Source organism: Mustela nigripes, chromosome 13, assembly GCF_022355385.1.
Source record: "Mustela nigripes isolate SB6536 chromosome 13, MUSNIG.SB6536, whole genome shotgun sequence".
NCBI classification, from domain to species: domain Eukaryota; kingdom Metazoa; phylum Chordata; class Mammalia; order Carnivora; family Mustelidae; genus Mustela; species Mustela nigripes.
In genome coordinates this window covers 57,593,274-57,619,359 of record NC_081569.1, presented here as the reverse complement: position 1 = coordinate 57,619,359, position 26,086 = coordinate 57,593,274, and the positions used below count along the sequence as shown (strand labels likewise).

The 26,086-nt window shown below is 46.3% G+C and overlaps 1 protein-coding gene across 2 annotated transcripts in view; it reads left to right on the top strand.

Annotated features, from left to right (window-relative positions):
* Positions 1–26,086, top strand: part of RASGRP1 (RAS guanyl releasing protein 1) — an 82,883-nt gene that overhangs the window by 43,858 nt on the left and 12,939 nt on the right. For both annotated transcript variants that reach the window (XM_059372486.1, XM_059372487.1), the window contains exons 3-14: positions 4,466–4,571; positions 9,995–10,057; positions 11,040–11,171; positions 13,129–13,282; positions 16,538–16,711; positions 17,791–17,907; positions 19,882–20,157; positions 21,685–21,765; positions 23,087–23,191; positions 23,953–24,062; positions 24,914–25,058; positions 25,803–25,839. In XM_059372486.1, coding sequence (XP_059228469.1) covers positions 4,466–4,571; positions 9,995–10,057; positions 11,040–11,171; positions 13,129–13,282; positions 16,538–16,711; positions 17,791–17,907; positions 19,882–20,157; positions 21,685–21,765; positions 23,087–23,191; positions 23,953–24,062; positions 24,914–25,058; positions 25,803–25,839 — 1,500 coding nt within the window. The remainder of the gene's footprint in view (positions 1–4,465; positions 4,572–9,994; positions 10,058–11,039; positions 11,172–13,128; positions 13,283–16,537; positions 16,712–17,790; positions 17,908–19,881; positions 20,158–21,684; positions 21,766–23,086; positions 23,192–23,952; positions 24,063–24,913; positions 25,059–25,802; positions 25,840–26,086) is intronic.

The window sequence follows — 26,086 nt, the reverse complement described above, 5'->3', positions numbered from 1 at the left end:
TTAAGCGTCTGCCTTCTGTTCAGGTCATGATCTCAGGGTCGTGGGCTCAAGTCCCACATTGGGCTGTCTGCTCAGCGGGGAGCCTGCTTCTCCCTCTCCCACTCCCCCTGCTTGTGTTCCCCCTCTCTGTGTCTCTGTCAAATAAATAAAATAATCTTTAAAAAAATAATAATAAAATAAAATATCCTCTGTCATTAAGAGAGGTACCAGTTTCCAAATACCAGGAGGCATATTTGTACCTGAGCTGCAGACCGCATTGTGAAGCCCTTCTCCACTCCTGTGTGTTCTTGGCACATTGTCCTGTGTCTGTGACGGACATTCTAAGTTCTGTGGGAAACGTGAGCTCAAAACTCGGTACCACTGTATAGACCATTGTGAGGGCTGAGCATCGCCTATAAAAATGGGGAGCACAGCAGCATGGAAAGATGAAGCCACACTGTCAACTGGGGTTTTTTTGTTTTTGCTTTTTACCTTTTACAGCAAAATTGCCTTAGTTTTGCCTGTTACTTATATGATGAAAAAGCTTGTGGCAAAGATGCTTATAATGAGAAACACCTGACATATCCACTGTGCCTCACTAAGCTGAGAAGAATTCATAAAAGATTAATGAAATGAGGGCCCCTGGGTGGCTCAGTCAGTTAAGCATCTGCCTTCAACACAGGTCATGGTCTTGGGGTCCAGCCCTGCATCGGGTTCCCTGCTCAGCAGGGAGTCGTCTTCTCCCTCTCCCTCTGTCCCTCGCTGTTGCTAATGCGCTCACACACACTCTCTCTCTCTCCCCCAAATACAATTTTTTTAAAAACCTTAAAAAAAAAAATGAACAAAACTATAACCATCCTAACTGAATACTTCATAACAATGATATGTCATGTTGTAACCTCGAGGGTTTTTTGGTAAATTTCAGCCAAGAAGAAAAGAAATACATATATTATTTCACCAGTGAAATAGGTAATGACAAGAGCAAAAGCAAATCCAATATCCAAAGACCTAAGAAAAGCGTTGTGATACAGTTTACTCATTTACTCAACAAATGTTTATTGAATACCTGCCCTGTGTGCTCCCTGTTCTAGGCCCTGGAAACAAGGCTGTGGGAGAAACAGGGCTGGGGCATCACACAGCTTGTATTCTAGGGGAGACTCAGAAAATAAAAATTGAAAAGATAACTTCTAATCCTGGTAAGTGCTATGAAGACTCTCAGACAGGATAATGGCTACGTCAGCAGTTTAAGGAAGACCTCTCGGAGGGTGTGACATCGGGGCTGAGACTGGAAGGACGTGCAAGGCCAAGGGAAGAAAGGCCACAGTGCTGGAAATATCAAACGCAAGTCTGTGTGTTAGGAAGAAACTTGGAGGCTCTGAGGTAGAAACAGAGGTATTTCCCCTCTGAAGAGGAGCGATGTGGTATGAAACGTGGGAGAGGTTAGAAGGGGCCAGAACTCCACTGGCCACAGCAAGGGGTTTGTGTTTCATTACAAGTGGAATGGAATCTGTTAAAGGGTATGAACCCCATGATCTGACCTACGGGCTGCCTCTTGGCTTCTGTGTGGAGGATGGACAAGAGAGGAAGCGGGGGGTCATTTGGGTTCGTGCCTCATGGTGCTGGTTACAACTAGTCTGTGCAGTGGCAAGGATGGGGAGAAATGGACTGGTCCAAGGCTCATTTTGGAAGTAGAATCAAGACCCGCTGATGGACTGGATGTGAGGGCAACTGAGAAATGAAGGAGGACTTCTAGGTTTTCTGTGTGGGTAACTGAGGACGGTTGGTGGTGCCATTTCCCGAGATGAGGAAGAATGGAGGAGCGCTGGACTGGGGGGAGAGAGAGGTCAGGAGCTTTGATGGGGTGAGTTAGGTTGGAAATTAACTCTGCGTTGCTTTGCCAAGGAGGGTGTTGGACATGTTAATTTGGTACTCAGACTAAAGATGGGAGTTGGGCAGTCATCAGCAAATAGATGGCGTTTTCACCGAAGAACTAGATGAGTTCACCCTAGAAAAGAAAGTTAAATTTTTTAATTTAAAATTTAAGAAGTTTCAAATTTTTAAAACTGTTTTTAAAAGGAAGTAGGAGGCCTAAGCCACAGAGCATGGTGACATTTAAATGCTCAGCAGAGGAAGAGGAGACAGAAGAAGAGTGTGAGAGAGAAGCTGAGACAGTGTGATGTTATGGAAGCCAAGAGAAGAAAGTGTTCCAGGAAGGAGGATTGTCAACTTGGGTTGGGTTGGGTTGAATGCAACCTGAATCATGAAGTCAGATGAAGCCAGTGAAATAAACTTATTAGATTTGGCAACGTGGAGCTGGTTGGTGGCCTTGAAAATAAACTGTTCACTGGGATAACAGAGGTAGAAGTTAAAATGGTTTGGTTGAAAATGTAATAGAAGGTGGGAAATTGATCTGGAGAAATGAAGTCCTGGAGCTGGTGAGAGCCTACAGCTTTGTTACATTGTGTTTTTTATTTATTTTTTTTAATGATTTTTATTTTTTTTAATTTTTCTTATTTTTTTAAAGATTTTGTTTATTTATCAGAGAGAGAGAGAGAGATCACAAGGAGACAGAGAGGCCGGCAGAGAAAGAGGGGGAATCAGGCTCCCTGATGAGCAGAGAGCCTGATGTGGGGTTCGATCCCGTGACCCTGAAATCATGACCTGAGCTGAAGGTAGAGGTTTAACCCGCTGAGCCACCCAGGCACCCCATGTTCCACTATGTTTAATGGTATGGGTGAGGAAAGCAGGAGAAAGAGAGGGAAGTGGATGACGCAGGAGAGAATGTGGACAGAGGCAGTATCGGCATCCTCGAGAAAGAAGGAGACTATGTGCCCAGTGGAAGCCACGGCCTCAGAATGGCCTCCCGGGGAAACAGGGGAGGGCAAGCAGGGGGAGGAACAGCACGCACAGAAATCGGTGGATTCGGTGAGGGGAAGGTGAGTGATCTGGCCCCTCGATGCACAATTTCTCCATGAACTATGACTTTAGGTCATCATCTCGGGTGAGCCAGGACTTCCGAATCCGGAGCCCAAGTACACGGTGCCCTTCATTTATCGTCCGGTGCCCTTGGAAAGACTGAAAACGACAGCCTCTTTTGCATAATGTGTTTTAAAGAGCTTTGAAGTGCTACAGCAGATCACATCCATTCTCCCCTTTGATGCTTTGAATCATCCAAGTTCCCCTCCGAGGATCGAGTTCACACGGCTTGGTTGAAGGAGAAGCACCGGAGTGAAGGAACCACGTCCAGAGATGGGGGTGGAATTAAGGGATGCTGGACCCAGACTGTCACCAACCGGATGTCATTGTCCCTCCCCCGTGGGCCAGGGGTCCGTGGGGATCCACAGGGTTAGAACCCTGAGAGAGCTGGTGTCATGAACGATAGGCCGTTCACTGAAAAGACCTAGAGCTGCTGTCAGGGAAGTGGTACCAAAGCAGAGAGGGCACAAGAGAGAAGTACTGGGACGCCTCTCTCCTCCTGCCCCTTGCTGATGCTTCCCCAGGGCTGAGCCCACCTGGAAGCTGGCTGGCAAGGTGAAGCAATCCGTGCAACACAGCCCCTAACACTTCATGGTCTAAGTGTTGAAAAGATTTTGGAAGCCACTGCAAAGGGAATCTGTATACCCAATGCCCGTGTAAAGAATGCATCTGACCATTTGGTACCTGCTGGGATTAGGAAAACCTAGCTAAGCGTGATCTTTGAAATGAACCCAGCCATCATCTCCAAATGTCACATTTGCCTCTAGTCTTCCTCCTTTATTTTCATCTGGAGGCATTTTGCCCATAAAACTAGGAAAGCTTAGATTTCCCTCAATGGCAGGAATCCCTTCCACGGCCGTGAGAGAGCCCTAGAAATGTATTCCTATGGTCACCTGTTCTTGTAAATTTTTCAAAGTTCAGGTGTTTAAATGTAATCTCTCTCTCTTTTTTTTTTTAAGATTTTATTTATTTGTTTGACAGAGATCACAAGAAGGCAGAGAGGCAGGCAGAGAGAGAGGAGGAAGCAGGCTCCCCACTGCATAGAGAGCCTGATGTGGGGGCTCGATCCCAGGACCCTGAGATCATGACCTGAGCTGAAGGCAGAGGCTTTAACCCACTGAGCCACCCAGGTGCCCCTAACTGTAATCTCTTTAAGACTACATATTTTTCACTCTGACCCTGGAAAGGACTCCCCCACCCACCACCTTATATGTGCTTTGGACTGCATAAAACTTGAATGTGTTTCTGCTTTCAACAGAGACTCGAGTGTATGGTGCAATGTTTATCCCTTTCCCAAGATCTTACCATCTTTCTGGCGGGGTGGTTAATGCAGCAGGGGGGTAAGAAGCAAAAAAGGGGGTTTCGTGGTGCTCAAGGCAGCGGGAGAAGGCAGTAGAGCGAGTGGCGAGGCCCCCACTCCAGCCCTCTGCCTTCCGGTAACGGAGGTTGTCAGCAGGGGACTCCCTTTCTCTCAGGGGCCGTGCTCAGATGCCGCTTTTTGTGTTTTCAGATGCGGATGGAAACCTGTGTCGGAGTAACCAGCTGTTGCAAGTCATGCTGACCATGCACCGAATTATCATTTCCTCTGCCGAACTGCTCCAGAAGGTCATCACCCTATATCCTTCAGCACAGTGACAGGCAATCGCCCAGTGGGATTCATTCAGAAGTACCTCGAAGTTTGAAACTTGCTTTCGTTCTGAGTGGTTGGAACCACTCAGAGTGGTCAGTGGGTTCACATGTCCTTTCGGAGGTACGGGGGTTGTGTGTGGGGGTGTCAACACCTGTGCGTCACTGCAGCTGGGCGGGGCAGTATCGTCCGTGCTGACGGCTCGGGCAAGACGTCCAAGAAATCACTGGCCTTCAGTATGTCTGGCGAGTAAAAGTCCCTTTCCCGTAGGTTAGTCAAGATTCCTGTTCATCCCGTGCAGGTTGACATGGGTGGGGCCACGACTGCAGTGATGAGCTGGCTGTGCTGTCCCATTCCGCCCCCTTTCCCCGGGCTCTGAAGAAGGGTCTGTGACACCACAGCATCTGACATGGCCCCTGGTGCTTTTATGCTTCAGGCAGAGGCGCTGGCTGGGGGCCAAGCAAACCCTGCTGGATTTTAACCTTCCTACGGGGTGTGAATCCCGTGGGATGGAGAAGGAGCTTGCCCTCTCCCTCTCGTCCCCAGGGGACGCTGTAAGTAGCGGCCCTGGAGGAAGGACTGCAGGTGGGGGGAGACCGTGGAGCACCTGCAGCCCGTGCCCTTGGCATTGAGTCACGCCTGGTGGCTCTTCTCATTCTCTGCCGCTCCCCCGGCCCCTTCCTTTTCACCTCATGGCACACAGAAAAATAAAAGTCACCGGAAGAGACTGAGTCCTTCTCTAAACCTACTTACAAATCTTCACTTGCTGTATCAAAGGATTCCAAGGGTGGAGTGTTGGCAGAGGTCTGTGTAGTAAGAGCTGCAGGTAATAAGTGGGTGTCTGGTCTGCAGAGAATTTTCAAGCCGTTACAAGGCTGACTCAGAGGCAGTTGATTTCTGTTAACTCCAGGTACCAGCAGTTCTAAACAGTGTCAGTGGTTAAAACCTCCTCAGTGAGAAACTTGTTGCTCTAAGGACTGAATTGTGCCCCGTGACTGCCTCCACCCTGCGCAGACCCCGCTCCCTTCCGCGCCCCGCAGGGTCTGACCCTTCACCTGTGTCCCCTCTTCTCCACTTTGACCTCTGCCCCTTCAATGATACCTGCCCGTCCATCTAAAACACATTCAGGTCTCCCCAGCCTAGGAACTAATTCTCCACCCTGCCCTCCCTCCCCTGTTAGGGTTAGAAATTTGATGCACAAACCTCCTAAAATAGTCTGCATCACTATCTCCCGTCTCTGGACTCGCACTCACTCCTTCCCTCAGCTGGGGCCCCACCCCGGCACTCAGACTTTCCTCTCATGTCACCACTAGCCTTCTGGTGGCTCAGCCCCTTGGCTCTTTCCTGTCCCTATTGACTCTGGGCTTTGTGGACACCCCTCCACCTCTCCAGGGCCTCCCCTTCTTGGGCGGCCAGTCCTTTGTCTGGCCTCCCATCTAGCCCCTCCTCTGAGCCCCTCTCAAACAGGGGGACAGCGTCCTGGTGTCCTTCTCACTCTACCTCCTTCCCTGGGTGATTTCCCACCAGGATTTCCACCTCTGTCCCTCTGTGCTGTGGCCTTTCAAGTCTGTGTTTCTTGTGTGGTTGCTTTTTTTTTAATTAAGTTCAATTAATTTATTGATTAGTTTATATGATTAGTACATGACTGAACACATAGTACATGATTAGTTTTTGGTATCGTGTTCAGGGATTCATCAGTTGCATAGCACACCCGGGGCTCATCAGCTCCCGCGCGCACTCCTTAATGCCCATCACCTGGTTACCCCATCCCCCCACGCCCTCCCTTCTGCAACCCTCAGTGTGTCTCAAGCCTGTTTTTCTTTAGCCCAGACCGCTTTATAAAAAATACTTGGACTAGTTTGTGCTGCAGACACTTCTGTCTTAATAAGCCCCAAACTTAATTCATTTTCTCATCTTCTTCCCCGATTACTACCTATTAATTCTGCTTTGACAACTGCATTTTCATTTTCAATTTCAGTTGGTGGTGTCCCTGCCCATCCACTTAGCCAAACCAGAAACCTCAGAGGCGCCCTTGACTCCTCCCGTCTTTCACCGCCTACAGAGTCCATTACTCAATCCCTGGGCTTCTACCCCAGAAATGACTCTTAGCTGCTTTCTTCTCTCCGTCTCCCTGCCGCGGCCTGAGTGTGGGCTTCTGTCTTCTCTCCCAGGCCCCTCTCTGTCCGGACTGCCGTTCTCACCAGTGTGCTGCCCTCCCCACCTCTCACCCAGGGAAGTCATTATCCACCTCTGAAGTCACTTTCCCGAGAAGCAGATCATGAAGGCCATTGCTTCAGAGCCTCTGCAGACAGCAGGGGGATGCCCAGCTCTCTCTGCAGCTCTCTCCGAGGGCCTGTCTCCCCCACATTGAACTTCTTGGTGCACCAGATGGAACGGGTCCTCTTGCAATTCCTGTGCCTGGAATAGCTCTTCCTCCCTCACTGCCTAGCAGACTCTTTCCAGACCCCTCTGTAAAGTCTTTCCTGACATTGTCAGCCTTCCACACACCTCTCTCTTCTAAAAACACGTGTAGTGAGCTTAGACAGTGCTCTGAAAATCTAATTCCTTTGCCTTTCATTTTGTATTGCCTAAGTGAGTGTCTCTCACATCTCTAGTCTGGATGTAATCTGCTTTGAAAAGCTTTTCATCTTCAGTTGCAGAAAGTGCCAAGTATTTTTATTCTGTTAGCTAAATACATTGATCCACCCAAGTTTTGCAGTGTGCTCCGTGCTCTGGTCTCTATAGATGACTATTTCAGGTACGCCACAGCAACTTTGTGTCTAGCTGTTGTAGTTTGAGTTCTGTTCATATTGTAGAAAGTTACAAAGGTACTAAAAATTTAATTACAAGTTACCGTAAGAAAAAGGTGTAAATATATTTTTAACATAGATTTAAAAATCCAACGCTGTAACTTACCTGTTAACGTGTCTCCCACAGTAGTCTGTCTGTCTGGCCCCGCATCAGGAACTAGGGCTTATTTATATTTATTTCTCTAGAACTTAGATCAAAGGCCATCTCACAATAGTACATAATGAATGTTGCGTGACTATGGGAGCAAAACATTGGATACGCTTTCTGTATTGGGACTTTTAGGTGAGAAATTTAGGCTTTGTTCTGGGGCGGGGGGCAAGATTCTAAGAAGGGCATATGAAGTGAGACTGCCTGTCACTGAAACCTGGGTTAAACACTGACAGCAGAACAATTTTTTCTTCATGCTTAAGGTCTCTGTTTTCTGACCTGGAAGTAATAGAATTATTAGTTAAGTAAGCTCATGGTTTCCTGATACTTCCTGGTTTTTCATAATTAAAAAGATTTTAAAACATGCTATGAATGGCTCAAATGCCTGAAAAGTACAGTCAGAACCATACAGTCAGAATACTGGCTGTGGAGAGAAGGAAGATGTGTGGAGCCTGAATCTTCCAGCAAACAGTGACATGAACCCCTGCAAGGCAGATGCCGGAGCCTCTGGGCGTTTGCTTCAGCGCCCCAAGTGAGAAAGCGGGCGCCTGGCCTCACTTTAGATCTCCCTTTGTTGTAGCTTAGGGGCTCTGATGAGGGGCGTGCTCTGCCCTCCGGCCCAGCGTCCTGCGAGGCCCTGTGCAAGGAGCGCTCCATGCACTGAGCCATTCACTCGGGCCCTGCCCACAGGCTCAGCGAGCCCCGAGCCGCTGAGCCTGTGGGCAGGGCCCGCACTCAGCTGCCGCTGCCGCCTCTGCGCGGCCCAGCACCGCAGGGATGGATGTTGGCAGGGAGCCACCAAATAAAAGCTCTGTGGTAAACGGCACTGTGTTGATTTATAGATCTACTTGGCTGTTATAAAAGAGAAGTGCGTTTTCTGTCCCTTCTTCATGAAAAAAGGAAGAATAAAATGTCAACAAGCGCATCAAATAATAAAAACACAGAATCTGGGCCATATTTATCTAGAAGGTGCCCTGTGCTTGGAGCTCTTTGTGTTGAAGGCACGCACTTCCTCAGCGATATGGACTAAAGACATGTAAAGTCCTTGTTTTCACTTTTAGCTTTTATGCCCAAAGAAAGGCAGGCGTCAGACAGAGCCTTTTATTTCATCCGGTTTGCCAGTTGCCTGGACTTGTTTATTTTCTGTGTTGCTGTGCATGTGAGTTTTTGTGTTTTGTTTTGTTTTGATGCTTTTGAGGATAGATATTATGGGCATTAAATCTATTGAAATTTAGTTTTTAAATTAAAGTGATTTTATTAAAAGTACAAATTTTACAGCCCTACCTCTTCTTTAGGCCGGCTTCAAGTTTAGTTTGCAAATACAATTCTTTCTATTATATCTAGCATGTTTCTCCAAGCATTTTTAAGGGACCTTGAAAAATGTTTGGTTAATTTGAATAATGCTAATGAACTAAATACTTCCAATGGTTGTAAACTACAGTTATGAATTTTACATTTTGGATGATTTTTAAATACTTCAGATGCCTTCCTGAATTCTAAATAGTTTTTTATAACTATTAAAGTTATAGACAGATAACATCATCTTAGAAGTTCCAAAATTTCAATTTAAAACCACAAGTCTAAAGCACTTAATTATATATTCTAAAGGGAAGTTTCGAGACTCTCATTCTAGTATGCTCTTAAACGTTACAGGGATATAAAATCCCCAAATGCTCAGATTCCTTCCTAATCAAAAGCACAGATCCTAAGATGTGAACTTTGACTTGGCTATGTTTACCTCTGCATTTTCCCAGGTTTAAAATACACATGCCCCCCTGAAGGAAGACCATTCCACCCCGTTACCTGAGCTCTCTGCTAGCCCGCTCACTGGACTCCTGGAAGGGGCCCTGCAGGAATTCACTTAACTCCGTACCGCAGTTCTGATGGCACAGTGTTTAGAAGGGAGAATGGGTACAGCCTCAGGGGGTCATGGTGCACATAGCCTGTTTCCTCAGTCTAGTGACCAGAGATGGTAGACCCACCCAGGGTACCACCGGACTGGATTTTGCAATTCTTTGGCTTGTAAAATGAATGAAATACCCTCTCCACAGATCTCTAAAGAGTTCAACACAATGTGATCTTACTGTTCTTTCATACTCTTAGGATGGCCACATTCTCATGGAATATTCTGAGTGCCACAGACCCGTAAACGTGATCTTGGATTGCATTTTCGATTATTCACATAGCTTTGTCTCACTTGCCATCACTTCCCAGGTCTATCTGCTGACTTCCTCCAGGCATAGATTATCATTTTTCACATTACTGCTCTTAATTATCATGACAGGAGAGCTGAATATTTATTCATTCCTCTTCTAATTCACTGTACAAATTGTTTATCTGTTCTTCAAGACATAAGAAAATATTGGCGCGGGATGTTTTAGCAAATCCTTCCAAAGATGAGATGTTGTTTGGTTTCTATGACAAAAACTTTTACTTCCCTTAACTATAGCCTACCTATAAGGATGCCTTGGCGAAGAATTCCCCAGGGCTTTGCCTGAAGATCTGCTATTTTGTAAGGTAATGTTTCTGTGCGCAGTTGGGACTTGCGGAGTAGGGTGAAACGAAAGCCTGAAGCATGGGATTCTAGTTCTTTCCTCATGCTCCCCACCTTTCCTGCACCATCTATAGAACAGCTCTGGACGGACTGGAAAGGGCAGTGCAGCCTTCTGGAGATTCCTTACTGGAACATGGTTTTGGCTCATGTTCTCGAGCTTAATATTTGATACCAACATTTTATTCAGTCTTAAAGCATTTTTGTATCAAATGGCGTAGGGAGAGATACAGAGATAAGGAAGGACTTCCTCGTCCTTTCGGTTTTATTCCTAATTATTAAAATAACACAGCTTATATTAGAGCATTTTGAAAATTCAGTAAGGAGTCTGACTATAGTAATAGTTATCCATATCCCACTACCTATTTTGGAATATTTCCTTTGTCAGTTTTCTAAGCATTTTTATTTTTCTTTTTTAACATAGTTGAGATCAAAAGACATTTTTGAATCCTGTATTTTTCACTTAATTTTATATCCTAGGAATCTTCTTTAGTCATTAAAAGCTTTTTGGTGGACATTATTTTTCATGGTAATATGTTGTAAAATATGAGAAAGTGTGATTTACAGATTGACTCCCCCATCTTTGGACATTTGGTTTGTCTATAACCATACTCCTTGTAATTATCTCTGATGCACACGATTGTGCCTAAATCTTTGCCATGGCTTTTTCTGCTGTGCTGTGCCTATCCTGTCAAAGCATATGGTGTGTGGAGGGGCAGAGGACTCTCAGCAGGTGGTTTTCCTTCCATCCCCCACACCATCACCCCACCCCCTTATATTCTGTATATAGAATTTACATTCCATATTCCCAGGCACATAGAAGGACAAAGCAGCCTCTTTTTCTGATTCCTCTTTGTGGGAAGAACCCACCGAAAAGCACGAGTCCTTGGCTTCAGTTTTGGATTGTTGTGGTTGTTGTTGTTTTAACTGCCCCCCCCCCACCCATAGGTACTGGATAACAGAATTCTGGATCATGTTTAAAATGGATGCCAGCTTGACAAACACTATGGAAGAGTTTCAGGAACTGGTGAAGGCTAGTGGTGAGGAGTCACACTGCCGCCTGATTGACACAACTCAAATGTGAGTGTCAAGGTTTTGACTCTTCTTTCCAGACCCCCTTACATGTCTCCTGGGCTGCTCAGACAGGCTCAGATTGTAACCCCAAAGGCAAAAGACTGATGTTTAACAGAAAAGCAGAGAAGCTCCCCCCAACCCCACGCCCCCCACCCCACCCTGTGATAAAGCTGTGAGTGACTAATATCAAAGAGTGGGTAAAAAAAAAAAAGTCCCAGTGAAGAAGAAATCAGGTAGCGAGATAGTGACTAAAATGTATCCAGATCATGAGAAACTGAAAGTACCACCCCTAGAAGCTTCCTTGGCAGCTACAGCCTGGGGGAAGGGACTGCTGAGAAATGGATTGAGTGGTGGGTTTCTAATCTATGGCGATGTCTACAAGAGACACTTAAGACTTGCAGAGATGGGAAGGTTCGTGGGAATAGTTCAGATTATTCCTTGGATTTCTTATCTATGATATTGGTGCCCTCTGGAAAAATGAGGGCCTTTCCTAATTTTGAAAGAGAATGGTCACAGCTAAAGTTTTTTGCAACATGACTGCTTTATTTTGCAATGCTAGAGATCCCTAGGACATAGAATTCTAGGATTGAAGCATATCCTAGAGATCATGTCATGCAACATCTGGGAAACCAAAGGCTTGGCAAGGTCGTCTGGGGTCACACAGCGGCAGAGCAGAAGCTGGACTCAGGCAGCCCTCCGTGCACGGAGCCACAGCCCCACAGAAATGACTTCAGAATCACACTGAATCGTCCTGGGTACTGCTCTGTGGATGCCAGTTTGGATCCCCTGTACTTCTCTGCTTAGAATTTGCAAATTGAAATATAAAAGAAAATTTCAAAGTAACAGTGTTCTTATTTTAAAGCTGTAGAACCTGGGGCACGGGACAGTTCTCAGACCCTGATCTCCTTGTTCTAGTGTGTGTCTAGCTGACTGTCGTCTCCCAAGATTTTCCGTGGTATATTCTTTTTTTTTTTTTAATTTTTTATTTTTTTATAAACATGTATTTTTATCCCCAGGGGTACAAGTCTGTGAATTGCCAGGTTTCCGTGGTATATTCTTAAGGAAGCAGTCAGTGGGATATTGTCCGACCAAATATACTTGAGAAATAATGAGTTCATCTTCCCTTCGGTGTCTCACTCTGTAACATGTTATAACATATACAGGCTACAGAATTTGTAACCTTTCCCAAACTCACTTGACCACAGAACCCTTTGTCAAGGGACAAGTTTCTCATCAATACCAGTTTGGGAAACAGATCTGTACCCTGCTACCTCTCAAAATGCTGCTTCCTTTTGCTTCCTTAGTGAAGGAAATTGAAACTAAGAAACACATGGGTCATGTGTTTCTAAGAAAATGTGGGGGCAGAGGGCACTCTAGAGTTAGCTAGCCTTCCTCGGTCATTTCCTCGGCTGGGAAAATTTGAGGAACGTGCCCCAAGTCTGCCCAGAGTGATGGCATGTTCCTACACGATTCCCTGCATCATGGCTTCTCATCTCTCTGGTTCTCTGTGCTCTCCTGGCAGGAAAGCTGCCCTGCCACCTTGAGATAGAGTCCCCATCACCCTCCTAAGAAAGAAGGGACCCACAGAAGGCACGGAGAGAGCAGAGATGCCAGGGGCTAGTCAAAGGAGAGCAAGGACCAAAGGCAAGGAAACTGTGACCCGTGCCTGAGACTGTTTTTCCCATGGCCTTAAAGTAAAAACATTTTACCCAAGTTTCATGATGTGTTCAGAAGGTTCACTGAAAACCAGCAAGGCTTTCCTACTTGGTGCCATAGGACCAAAAAAAAAAAAAAAAAGTGATTGGGGGAAACCATTTAATGCTTTGTTTGGGCCGAGGAAAGTTAGCTAATTAATGGTGCTTTGTATCTCCTTGTGGGAAATGTGCATGAATTTACTTGAATTAAAAAAGTAATTTTGATTTACTTTTCCCCATCTTCTCCCTTTCATGTTTACTTACAAAAGCAATGCCCGTGACTGGTCCCGGAAACTGACTCAAAGGATAAAATCAAATACCAGCAAGAAACGTAAAGTTTCCCTGCTCTTTGACCATCTGGAACCAGAGGAGCTGTCGGAGCACCTCACCTACCTGGAGTTCAAGTCTTTCCGGAGGATATCCGTATGTATTTAAGGAGCAGAAAAACTTCCCTGGGTTATTTCAGAAAATGAGAGAAATTCAGTGGCCCGTCTACCCTGGATCTCCCCTTAGGGATGGTCGACTTTCTCATCAGACTTAGTGCAGTCTGGAAAATGAGTACACTAGAATTTTCTTTGTAGCTGGGCTGTGCTCTCCTCCCATCCTCCGTGCCACCCCACCACTCACGTGCCAGTACTGTGGGCACATGGGACACCCTGCACACAGACACACACACGTGTGCATACAGCATACACACCCTCACACAGACACACCTTACCCTCATAACCATTAAGCTTCCAGATTTTTTTTTTTAATTTTCCTTATAAAAAAAAAATAGGGATATGACTTCTCAGAGTTTTATTGGAAGAGGCTTTGAATGGCTCAGGGAAATCCTAAAATAAAGTAGATGCTAATGGTCTGGCCCAGAATATACCTAAGTTCGTGAAGTAGTGCCGACCGGGCCCAGCAATCACCCATGATTCTAGATCTAAACCAGGCTGCCCCAAACCTTGCTCCTTAAAACTCTATGTGATACCCAAAAGAACTTGTCAACATGTCAGATCAACAGACCCCCACTGGCCAGTGGGCTTACCTGAGAAGTGACACCCTTAGCCCACTCAGGGCCCACCCCTCCCAGAGGTACATACAAGCTTCAGCTTTATCTAAAAATCTCTAAAAATAGAGCGTAGCTAGCTGTTGGATGTGTTTCTTGGAATGAGCTGGGTTCCCCAGTTGAGGGGATGGGTGCTGCTCAGAAAGGGGCCTAAACAAAGTCACTCAGCTCATCGCAGTCAGAGCTGGGGCTGGAGTCATATGCCTCCTGATCACTCAGCTCCAATCTGTAAGTGGAAGGACAAACCAGTTTCAGAGTTTATCTTTTCTCCCGTGATGTTGACGTCATCCTGTTTCTCACAGTGGTTGGGCTCTTTGACATTGACCCCCCTCCCCCCAGCTCCCATGTGGAAACAAGCCACGAAGCGTTAATCCCCACCAGCACTCCAGGGTTCCCCCACTGCCCCCCCACCCAACACAGTACTCCCAAACAAAACCACAGGCCCCTATTAGGAAGCTCCCCCCGGGGAGTTTCCATCTGGCAGTGCTGCTCCCGTCACAGGGTAGGACACTGAAAAGAGCCCTTGAGCACACAGCGGTGTGAGCCATGTGGGGGCCCAGCAGGCAGGGCGGCTCCTACAGCCTCCAGGAGGCTCAGCTCCGCAAAAGCGGGAGTGAGGATCCCGGAGCACTAGGACTAGGCACTAGTGCTTCCCCCCCCCCCCCCCCCCCAGTGGAGGCCGTGCTCCATTTGCCAATGAAAACGTCCATTTGAACTTTCTTCTGGGCGGCATCATCCCCTCCTAGGAGAGGATTTGGGTGGGGGATTTTTTCATTTTCCTACACGGTTCTAAACAGTTTCCCCAAATATGTTCCTTCAGTGTAGTTGGAGGGAAATTTCTGTCTGCTGTGAACAGAGTGACATTTTATATTTTCTGTTAATTACAGGCCGTATTATAGTACTGATTCTAAAAACTAAGTGGTTTTGATGTTTTATTTACAGTGGGAGGGGTATATCCATGTATTCACTGGAGAAAGTCATGGGAGCTTTCCCTCGGAACCAGGAAGATTGCTTACGTGTCCTTCTTGAGTCATTTTTGCTCATATTTTTCCACCCAGCAGCAATCACTGGCTCCCTCATGTCTGATTTCAAAGGGGGCGGGTGGTTCAGAAGCAGAGAGCTCCAGAGAGCTGAGAAACCGCACCAAAAGCCCCCCCCCCCCCATCAGATGGCTCCTCCCTCTTGGTTGTACCACTTGAACAGGGAATCATCAGGGAGAGGGATGAGGTGGCTGTAATCCTTGCTTAGCCAGTGACCTGCCCAGACAGCTCCCCTTTCACAGGAGCTGACCGTGGTCAGCCCTAGTCAGAGTCATTGTCCAGTTGGAAAACTCTGGTCATTACACAATAGCTAACCACACGGCCTTTGCTCCAGCTGGTGAGTCAAAGGGAATCCAAACAGGTTTGTTGTCACTTGAGGTTGATTATCCTGTCAGTGCCACCTCACATGTTCAGACATTATGTTCATAACAGTTCCGTGACTTAGGGCCGAATTTATGATCCCACTTTCAAGAAAACAGGTGTGGGTACACGGGGTGGGGGAAGAGCGAGAGAGGGGAGATTTTTTCCCTTTAACTTCAGCGGCAGAACTCAAACTAGTATAGATATTCCTCAATGTACGATGGGTTTATTGGGCCATAAACCCATTGTAGGTTGAAAATATCACAAGTTGAAGACGCTTTAACACTTCCAACCTGCCAGCATCATACACAGCTCAGCCTAGCCCACCTTCAGTGCACTCAGAACACTAACATTAGGGGCACCTGGGTGACTCAGTGGGTTAAGCCTCTGCCTTTGGCTCAGGTCATGATCTCGAGGTCCTCAGATCAAGACCCACGTCGAGCTCTCTGCTCAGCGGGAAGCCTGCTTCCCACCCCACCCCACCTGCCTCTCTGCCTTCTTGTGATCTTGTGTGTCAAATATATAAATCTTAAAAAAAAAAATTAGTGTACAGTTGGGCAGAATCATCTGTTGAAAAGCCTATCTGTAATAAAATGTTGAGTATCTCCTGTGATTTACTAATACTGTACTGAAAGTGAAAAAGTTTATAGGAGTACAGGATGGTTGTAGGCATATCAGTTGTTTATCCTTGTGATCACATGGCTGCCTGGGAGCCACAGCTCGCTGCCCGGCATCACGAGTTTTGCACTGCATATGGCTAGTCTGGGAAAAGATCCAGATTCAAAATTCAAAGTATGGTTTCTTACGAATGCATATGGCTTTTGCAACATTGTACAATTTAAAAATCCCAAAAAAAAAAAAAAAATCCTAAGTCAAACCATTCTAGTCAGGGACTGTCTATACTGAGATTTCTCTTCTATATTGTATTCCGTAGAAGGGCCAGTATCATTATTGACTGAGAATACAGTATTTGGATTAACTAGTGTGTGGACACATCCACTTGGGCCTGATGGCTTTTGATGTAGAGAAACCATGCTTTGGGTAGCATAAGAAAGATTTCCTTCCCACCATTCTCATCAGCCAAGTGGAAGACTTGCAAGAGGGGGGCCACAAAGTCCTCAGCCCCATAGCATCAACTGAACCGTCCGCAGAGCAGAAGTGTTGTGCCTCTCGGATCTCCCAGATGACCAGAGGGCCAGTCCTGATGGGTTTCTTTTTCCCTAGTTCTCCGACTATCAGAATTACCTCGTGAATAGCTGTGTGAAGGAGAATCCCACCATGGAGCGGTCCATTGCCCTGTGTAACGGCATCTCCCAGTGGGTACAACTGATGGTTCTCAGCCGCCCCACCCCGCAGCTCCGGGCAGAAGTCTTCATCAAGTTCATCCAGGTGGCTCAGGTCAGTGACTAGATTAAGAATTTGACCCCTATGAGGCAAAGGACCCCGCCCCCCCGCCAGCCAGTCTGTCTGTTAGAGCTGCTTTCCCCTCCCAAACCACAGTGGAATTTATATGATGTAAACTGTCCCAGATTTAGATAAGGTGACATTTCTATTTCCCACATAAGAACAATATGGTGAGGACCATGCTGATTATCTCAGGGGTTGGGATACACTTTTACATCTGTTTAGATCTTTAAAGAAATATTTTTACTATTTTTTAATTTAAAGTAATCTCTACCCCCAATATGGGACTCAAACTCTCGACCCCAAGATCGAGTCACACGCTCTTCTGACAGAGCCAGCCAGGTGTCCCAAGTTTCTGTTTAGATCCTTTAACATATTCAGAAGATGCTTCCCAGCCCACATTGTTTCCCCAAATCTGGCCCACATGGCAAAGGCAGTCTCCCAGGTCTTAATGGGTCTGGACCACCTCAGTTGTCTTAGCCCTTTGAGCCCATATTGTGTTGAATGGCGGCGTTTAACGTATGAACATGGCAGAGTTTAAGCATCCAATGAGAGGAAAACAGAAATTCTAGCTCCTCTCTCCCAGTGACTGTCCTGCATAGGCACTGGCATGACATAAGAGAATAAGACAAAGTCTCTGTCCTTAAAAATAAAAGTCTGGTTATTTGAGATGAAGAATATAGAATATTATTACCTCTAGATGGTCAAGACCAGTGTTTCTCAAAGTTTGGTACATGGGCCACTTGCTCTGTTATTAACTGAGGATTTAACCTAAGTTCAGCCCCACATACCAGGAATCAGAATAGCTGCACTTAGATCCAGAAATCGGCATTAAGCAAGTATGCTGGGTGGTTCTTAGAAACAGTGATGTAGAGGATGGCCCGCGGAACTAGTGCAACAAAGGAAGGAGATGTGCCGCCTTGCTAGATACGGTCTGAAGTTAAGCCTACAGGGGAAAATAGACAACACCTGACTGCTAGGCTTTGACCAGTATTAGGAAGACTAGCAGTGCAGAGCGGAGAGGTGTGTAACTGATGTGCATTAACGACGTTCATCTCTTTTCTGTGTCTCAGAAGCTCCACCAGCTACAGAACTTCAATACGCTGATGGCTGTGATAGGTGGACTCTGTCACAGCTCAATCTCCAGGCTCAAGGAGACAAGTTCGCATGTCCCGCATGAAATCAATAAGGTCAGTGTCACTGCTTCCTTCCCCCAGGCCCTCTTAGCAGCCTTCCCAGAACCAGCCTCAACACTTATTAAGAGGCAACCAGAAGGCATTTCTAAACCATATTACCCTTTGTTAACTAACTAGGCAAAATACTGGAGAGGCAAACCCCTGCAAAAACCCACAGGATGGGAATATCCCAGGTCTGAGAGTGACTGTAATTCAGTCTGACCTCAGTGTCACTGCACGTGTCCCTCTGGGTCAGTTGAAAAAATGTGTGCCTCTCTCCAGTACGCCCACAAATATTCAGAGTCATGGTCTTTAATATCAACTCCCTTGATCCCATAACTTGTTCCAAAATGGTTTCCTAAAAGAGTGGTTGGGTGGACCATAGTTCAGTTTGTATGTAAGTGACACATGAGAAACTTACCTCTCCAGATCTCTTGGAGAATGACATTCCAGACAGTTGAATTTTCCCAGAGTTGAAAACGAGCTTTTCGGGTGCCATTTTGTACTAGTGTTTTATTGAGGAATATTTCTCTTAAATGCCTTATGCACTTTTCTCAGTTCTTTAGATTTTACAGAATAGGCTTTAGTCTTTTATAACATAGGGCTGTTATTATGAATACAAACCACTAAGATACACTGAAGATAGAAATGCAGTTATGTATGGTATGGATTAGCTAACAACTGCTCTTTGAGCATTTTCATCTCACATGAGGACCTACCAGCCCTCCCTTACTAATCATAACCCCCTAGGTCCCCCACCTGCCCTCCCGTGCTGCACAGAGGCTCTTCTTTGGGAGACATGTCTGTGTACCATTGTCCTGTCATTCCCAGCTGTTCAGCCTACTCTTGGGAAGTCTCGGATTCATCATCCCCTGCTCTCACCATCCTGAGTTCTGGGGATGCTTCCCTACCATCCCCCTTCCAGGTCCCTACTAGTTCTGGTGAAACTTAGTGGAACCTTCAAAAATACTGTCCATGTCTCAGAAGTGACAGAGGGAGACAGTTCTGGAGATGAACATGCCCTCGCGTCACCTCACTGGCAAGATGGAACCTGCTCTCTCCAGCGTGGCGCCCCCACAGCAGTGCTTCCGTGTCTGAAGCTCCTTGACCATCAGGGCAGTCTGCACAGCCCATTAGTGAGGCCAGAAGTAAAGCAAGAACCTCCTTCTCCTCTAATAGTTTATTTCACCTCCCAAAAGGAGCAGAACTATCTCATTTTTGCTGCTAGTCTGTCGTCCTGGGAGCCCCTTCCATACTTCACGCTCACGGGCACTGTTTGCTGAGAGGTAAATGGGGATTCATTTACCACTCACAGTGATTGAGGGGAGCTCACTCTAAGCCTCAAATCCGTCACTGAAGAGAAATGGTACTTGTTAGGCCACAAGAATTTCCAGCAGCATTTAGAAGTTATTTTGTGCTCTAACATGATCGGTGGACAGTCTTGGCCTCCCCATCTTTGCATCTGAGGAAGCTGTTTGTCTTGCACAAGGACTGGGGTTCTGCGAACTGCTTGCTCACTTGAACCAGGCATGTTTGTGGAGCACCCGGAGCTGGCTGCTCCCTATTCATGCTGGTGAGCAGCCGTGCCCCTTTCAGGGCTGGGGCAGGGCGTGGGCTCTCGGGAAGAGCTCCCTAGGCCTTCTGCCTGGTCTTCCTGCATGCCCTCTGCTGGAATAGGTCTCCGGTGCAGGGTTTCAGTCTGTGAATGGAGTAGCATGGGCTTCCTCTGACTTAGGCCCATCTGAGAATCCCTGAGATAAAGCCTGCAGAGCATGTGTGGACCGCTGAAACCCCACAGCTTCCCCCCTGTCTGCAGTAGTCAGCACTTCCAACGGCACACTTCACTTGTGTCTCTGGAAGCGTGCAGAAGATACTAGGGAGGGAACAGCATGGCTCGGGGATAGAGATCAGAGGGTCATTTACTATGTACTATATATTCTTGTGCCTTTTTAGTTTTCATCTCCGGTTTGGGTGTCTTCTATTTTGTAGGTTCTGGGTGAGATGACCGAGCTGCTCTCCTCCTGTAGAAACTATGACAACTACCGGCGAGCCTATGGGGAGTGCACCCAATTTAAGATCCCCATTCTGGGGGTGCACCTCAAGGATCTCATCTCTCTGTACGAAGCCATGCCCGACTATCTGGAAGATGGGAAGGTCAACGTTCACAAGCTGCTGGCCCTTTACAATCATATCAGTGAACTGGTCCAGCTGCAAGAGGTGGCCCCACCCTTGGAGGCCAACAAGGACTTGGTGCACCTGCTGACGGTGAGGTTCCCATAGGAGGCAGATACTAAGGATGAGCTGTGTGCCACCCACCACTCCCTGCAGCCTCACAGATACTAGCTCAGTTAATAAAAACTCTCGGAAGTAGATACTATGATGGTCACCATTTTATGGATAGGGATACTGAGGCACAAAGGTTTAATTGGTCAGGGTACCCCACATGATTAAGCAGCAGAACCTGGATTCAGACCCAAGTAGTGGAACTCCAGAGGCTGTGCTTATGAACAGTATGCCCTTAGGATTTCTAAAACTGTTTCACACCCCTCTACAAAAGCAATCCTTAACTCTCTGGGAGGAGCTGATAGCAAATTAGGACCTAGGCTTTGTAAGAGTTGGAGTACACATATTCTCATTTTAAAAAGAGTAAGGCAGTGAGGAAAAAATAAAAAAGGAGGCATTCAAGGCAAGAATACGTGAACATTTATGGTACAGGGACCAGGATTTGCGCTTTGGGTCCACAGTGAGATCAGATGAGGTCCCTTCCAGACCCACAATTCTGTAGTTCACCAGCTGTGTGACTATGGGCATGTAATTCTAAATCTGTTACCTTTTCTGTAAATCAGAGATCAGTCTCTGGGATAACTTGTAACTTCTTTCAGTTCTAAAATTACACAATTCTTAATCTGCACTTTCATAGAGTGGCATAATTATTAGAACCTCTTCTGCCCTTATAGGATAATTCCAAGAGCTCCACGGTTCACATCCTAGCCCTTTTGGCAGTTGGCCAGGTGACCATGGCAGGTCTTGGCCATAGACGTCACCTGTGAAGATATACCGATCTTAACTTTTTTGAATCACAAAATCACATGATGAAAACTGTTAACATTCTTCCCAGAAAAATATACATGAGTTCTGGGCCTCTTGAAGTCATCCACAGGCTCTAGGTTAAGATTATTATTATTTTTTTAGGATCATTTATTTATTTATTTGACACAGAGAGAGATCACAAGTAGACAGAGAGGCAGGCAGAGAGAGGGAAAGAGGGGAGGAAACAGGCTCCCCGCTGAGCAGAGAGCCCGATGCAAGACTCGATCCCAGGACCCTGAGATCATGACCTGAGCCGAAGGCAGAGGCTTAACCCACTGAGCCACCCAGGCACCCAAGAATAAGATTATTTTTAAGAACTCTCCCTTCTAGATTTTATGGTGTTAAGATACATGAAACTGATTAACTTTTAATATCATTTAATACCTGTTATCACTTAAACTGGGTCCGGCTCTAGAGAACAAGTGAGGTGGGACCATCTGACCAGATAGAGCCTTTTGCCTAAGCTCTAAAGGCTTAGATATTATATTTTAAAAGAGGACATCTTGATACTTCCCCACAATTTAAAAACATTTTAACAAGGAGCTAATGCTAGCCCAATTACAGTAGTGTTACACCCCCCCAAACTTTGTGACTTGTAAAAACAAGCTATTAGAATGGCCTAAAAGAATAAAGAAACACATCAGCCGTGGGACAGACAAACGGCATCCTAGCAAGTTAACTGTGTTCTGCTTTGACCTGCAGCTGTCTTTAGATCTCTACTATACCGAAGATGAAATCTATGAGCTTTCCTATGCTCGGGAACCAAGGAACCACAAAGCCCCAGTGAGTTGTGCATTTTTACGCTAAGATTACTGCATGTAACATGTACTTTACAAGCTGCTCATCGAGGCCATCATCTTAAGGAACATATTTATCCAGTTTAATAAGTATTAGGTTTCCACTACGTGCCCAACCTTGTGCTAGGAACAGAGCTTCAACATATGATTCAGTAGTTCCTGACTATAGTGAGCCTGTCGTCTGCCTGAAGGGATGAGACAGATATGGGAACGGTAAACGCACATGTGCCCTAAGCACATCCCAGTGAGTGGCTGGTGATTTACCAAATAGAGAAGGGAGAGTCGTTGGCCATAGTGACCTCTCTTCCTATTTATTATAGAGTACCCCGGATCAGTTGTTTCTTTTCTCTGATTTGTTGATAAGCATATACATCCCAACTAGGAATGACCAATCATCCTATATTCATCTGGGTCAGAAAGAGCAGTCTGCTGGGGCCTTTGACCTCTTGTGCGGAGGAGTCCTCAAAACCGCAGTCCAGGCGCTGCCTGGTAGGACCCTTACAGGTTGTCTGGCCTGCCTCTCCTCCAGGCAGGTGAGAATTTCAGCCTTCTTTCCGAAGGATGGGTATCCACCACCCCACCCTCCAGTCTCCTGCGACGCTTCTCAGCCCCCAACCATGTGGTACTCAAGCAGGGAGGTACCCGTGCATAAGTAATCCAATTTCTCTGTTCAGGTGGCCAGATTTCATTGCCTCTACACAGAAAAATCACATTCTAGCTCCTACTCTAATGAAAGCTCTTCACTGAAAATAGTTGGCAGTTTGTTTTCAGGGCGTTAGAGGGCATTTCAGTGGAAAGGGTACATTCTCCGATGTTTGGAAAAGATTTTTATAGGGGCAAGTTTCATGTTAAGAATGGATTCCATCGCAGCTTGTCCAGGTCTTAGACCTCTCCTTCTGTCATCCTGCCTTTGTTTCAGCTATTTTTCTCCTCATCTACGTCTGTTAGTAAGTAGAGAACAGAGAGAAAATTTAAAGGAGCCATTGTACTTTTGCTGATAGCTCTGACAAAAGGTTTAATGCAGAGGGAATGGAGAATTTTGAGTTACCTCAAAATTGTCAATGTCAAATAGACATATATATTTGAATATATATGAGGGGCACTTGGTCAGCTGTGAAGCACACTTGCACTGGCCACAATGACAGTAGGGAGATTTCAATTCCATGTGGGCTTTCAGCAGCTTGCCCCTGTGCCCTGCACAGAGCGGGCAGTTGTCCGTAGTGCAGCCATGAGGTAGTGGGAAAGGAAGGAGCTGTACGTTGTACTACATTCTAGTCATGGGGATTTCTCTGAATATTTCATTTCAGCCACTAACACCCTCAAAACCACCAGTAGTAGTGGACTGGGCCTCTGGAGTTTCTCCCAAACCGGACCCAAAGACCATAAGCAAACACGTACAGAGGATGGTGGATGTAAGTACAGCTATGTTTCAGCAGACAAAGCAAGGCACAGCCTGGCTTAGCTTTATGGGGGGCAGGGGAGGCACACCCACAATGGCAGAAACACAAAGGTGGGAAACTTGAAACCTGTTCCTAGTGAGCACGGGGAGCTGCTTCTCATACTGTGCCTGCAGGACAGCTCACAGGTTACATTTTGCAAACACACTCGGGCCTCATGTTGGGGGGAGGTGTGCTGTCTCTTGAAGACCTAGTTAGGAGGGCATATATTTAAAGGCTGGCAGTTGATTTGTGAGACAGAGAGGCATTAGAAAAGGTTTGAGTAAGGATAATAAGGAGAATCTCATACTGAAAATCTGGGGCCTCTCTATTGTCTTCACTAATCCTGTTGAGCAGGGACTACATCCTTTTGGGTCTCTATATTCATCATTGTGGACCAATCCTGGGTAGTAACAGAAAAGTGAGAGCCAGTATGTAACAGAACCACGAGCAGTGTAGGACTGAGGGGGAAGGAGCACTTCTGCTGGGCTTTTGGCAGCAGCACTGGAAGAGGGGCAGAGCAGAGCAGAGCAGCCCCTGTAAGCTCCCAGCCCCCGCAGACACGGGACCAGGGCAGACCTGCCACGTGCCCCAGTGCTTCTCTGCGGTTTTGGGATCACGTCTCCTCGTTCTCTCATTCAGGCTGAGGAGAGGCTTTTGTCAGATATTCCAGCCCCAGAGAGAAATGAATGGTTTTGCTTTGGTAATCATCAAAGAAACTCCTTTTTTCCCCACAGTCCGTCTTCAAGAACTATGATCATGACCAGGATGGATATATTTCTCAGGAAGAGTTTGAAAAGATTGCTGCCAGTTTTCCCTTTTCCTTCTGTGTGATGGACAAAGATAGGTGAGTGTTTGTGAACGGGAACAGGAGGCTCCTGGTGCTGAGGAGCGAGCACCACACGAATGGCTATCTGGTGTTGGTTCGGACCACCACAGACCATGAAAAATAAAAGTGTTTTAAATGTGTCAGAATTGAAGGTTTCAAAAATCTGTCAGTTAAAGAATAGTCAACTATAAATTAAGAAAACCTTTAGTGTTCCTTCTTGCTTGATCCACAGATTAAGAGAAACAATTATTTAATACTGTGCCCATTACTTTTCGGAAGGTTACACAAGCTCTATATTGGATCTCTGTGTAAGATCAAAGGATGGGGGCGCCTGGGTGGCTCAGTGGGTTAAGCCGCTGCCTTCGGCTCAGGTCATGATCTCAGGGTCCTGGGATCGAGTCCCGCATCGGGCTCTCTGCTCGGCAGGGAGCCTGCTTCCTCCTCTCTCTCTGCCTGCCTCTCTGCCTACTTGTAATCTCTCTCTGTCAAATAAATAAATAAAATCTTAAAAAAAAAAAAAAAAGATCAAAGGATGGCTGGTGGGCTCCAGTTATGTGTCAGGTACGGTCTAAAGTCAGAAACCACAGCATAAGGCACTTCTCTCCCTTACAGTTTCCATGTCTTTTTTGAGTGTTCAAATTGGCTAGGAAAACTTACTCTACCTCTGTAGAAATGACTCTTGCCATCTTATCTCCTAATGACATGCTATCTACGCATACCTACGGAAAAGCAGAGCTCATGGAGACCATCCCCAGTACTACGTACTATACCTACCAAAGAAGGGTAAAAACAGAGATGAGTTTCTAAGGCTAGAAGCCACTCTCATTACCCCAGACCCCACTTACACCTTGTCTGTCCCTTGCTGGCAGGGAAGGCCTCATCAGCAGAGACGAAATCACAGCCTACTTCATGAGGGCCAGCTCAATCTATTCCAAACTGGGCCTGGGCTTTCCTCACAACTTTCAAGAGACCACCTACCTGAAACCTACTTTCTGTGACAACTGTGCTGGATTTGTAAGTAGTTGTTTGAATGCTTGAGGCTGAACTTGGGGGGGGGGGGGGTATGAGACAATTTAAATGATTAAGCCAGGCAGAGACCTTACCACCCTTATCAACTATCAACCATCCCAGCTTAGAGCCTAAGCAAACACCTGGAATAAGCTCATTCTCAAATGCATGGCTTTTACTTGAACTCCTCTACCATTTCTCCCAAACTGATTTCTTCCTTTGGTCCACGGGCCTGGGACAAATGGTAAGAAATGTTGAACTACAGATATATTTTTTAAAGTAACTATAGTCATATGCTGTTGGTATTGTAAGAGAAAAGAAGTATGAGACATCCCTGCCCACTCCCCTTCAAAAGGAACTGCTTTAAGAAGTCATGTGGCTCTCCTCCTCTCTGACCTCCCACCCTGGCTCTCCCAGTCCATGACCCCGGGATTCTGCATGCTTGTTCTTGGTTTGGAGTCCTGAGAAAGTGGTTAGTTCTTTGACTCATCTACTTCAGGCCTCAGGAAGGCCTCTTAAGTCCATGCTAGTGAGTTCTTGAGAATTTTTTAACTTTGATCAGCACAAACTCTTCCTAATTGCAATTTAAGGTCAGGAGAGTTAAGATGGGGAAGATAAAGGAGATTTCCTTCCCACCTGAGGAAGAGAACACAATGAGGGAAAATAAAGAATGGATGCCACTGTGTAGCCTCATACTGGACAGATGAATGGTCGCCGGTACACTCTAACCGTATCTTGTCTGTCTCATAGCTCTGGGGAGTGATCAAACAAGGATATCGATGTAAAGGTAAGGCTCAGCTTTGTCTACTGTGTTGTTTTCCCTGGTCTCAGAGGCTCTCCTAATAAAGCATTTTTTACCAGAGGAGTTGTCCACTGAATCCACAACTTCTCAGCACAGCTCCCAACCTCATTCCCGAACTGGTTTCCCTAGAGCACCCACTGAAAGTGACTGCCACCACAGAGAAGAGGAATGGCTGAGCGACCAGTTATGAAGCTCCCCCACCCTTGCACGGTCCTCTCTCTGTGTGGGCTGT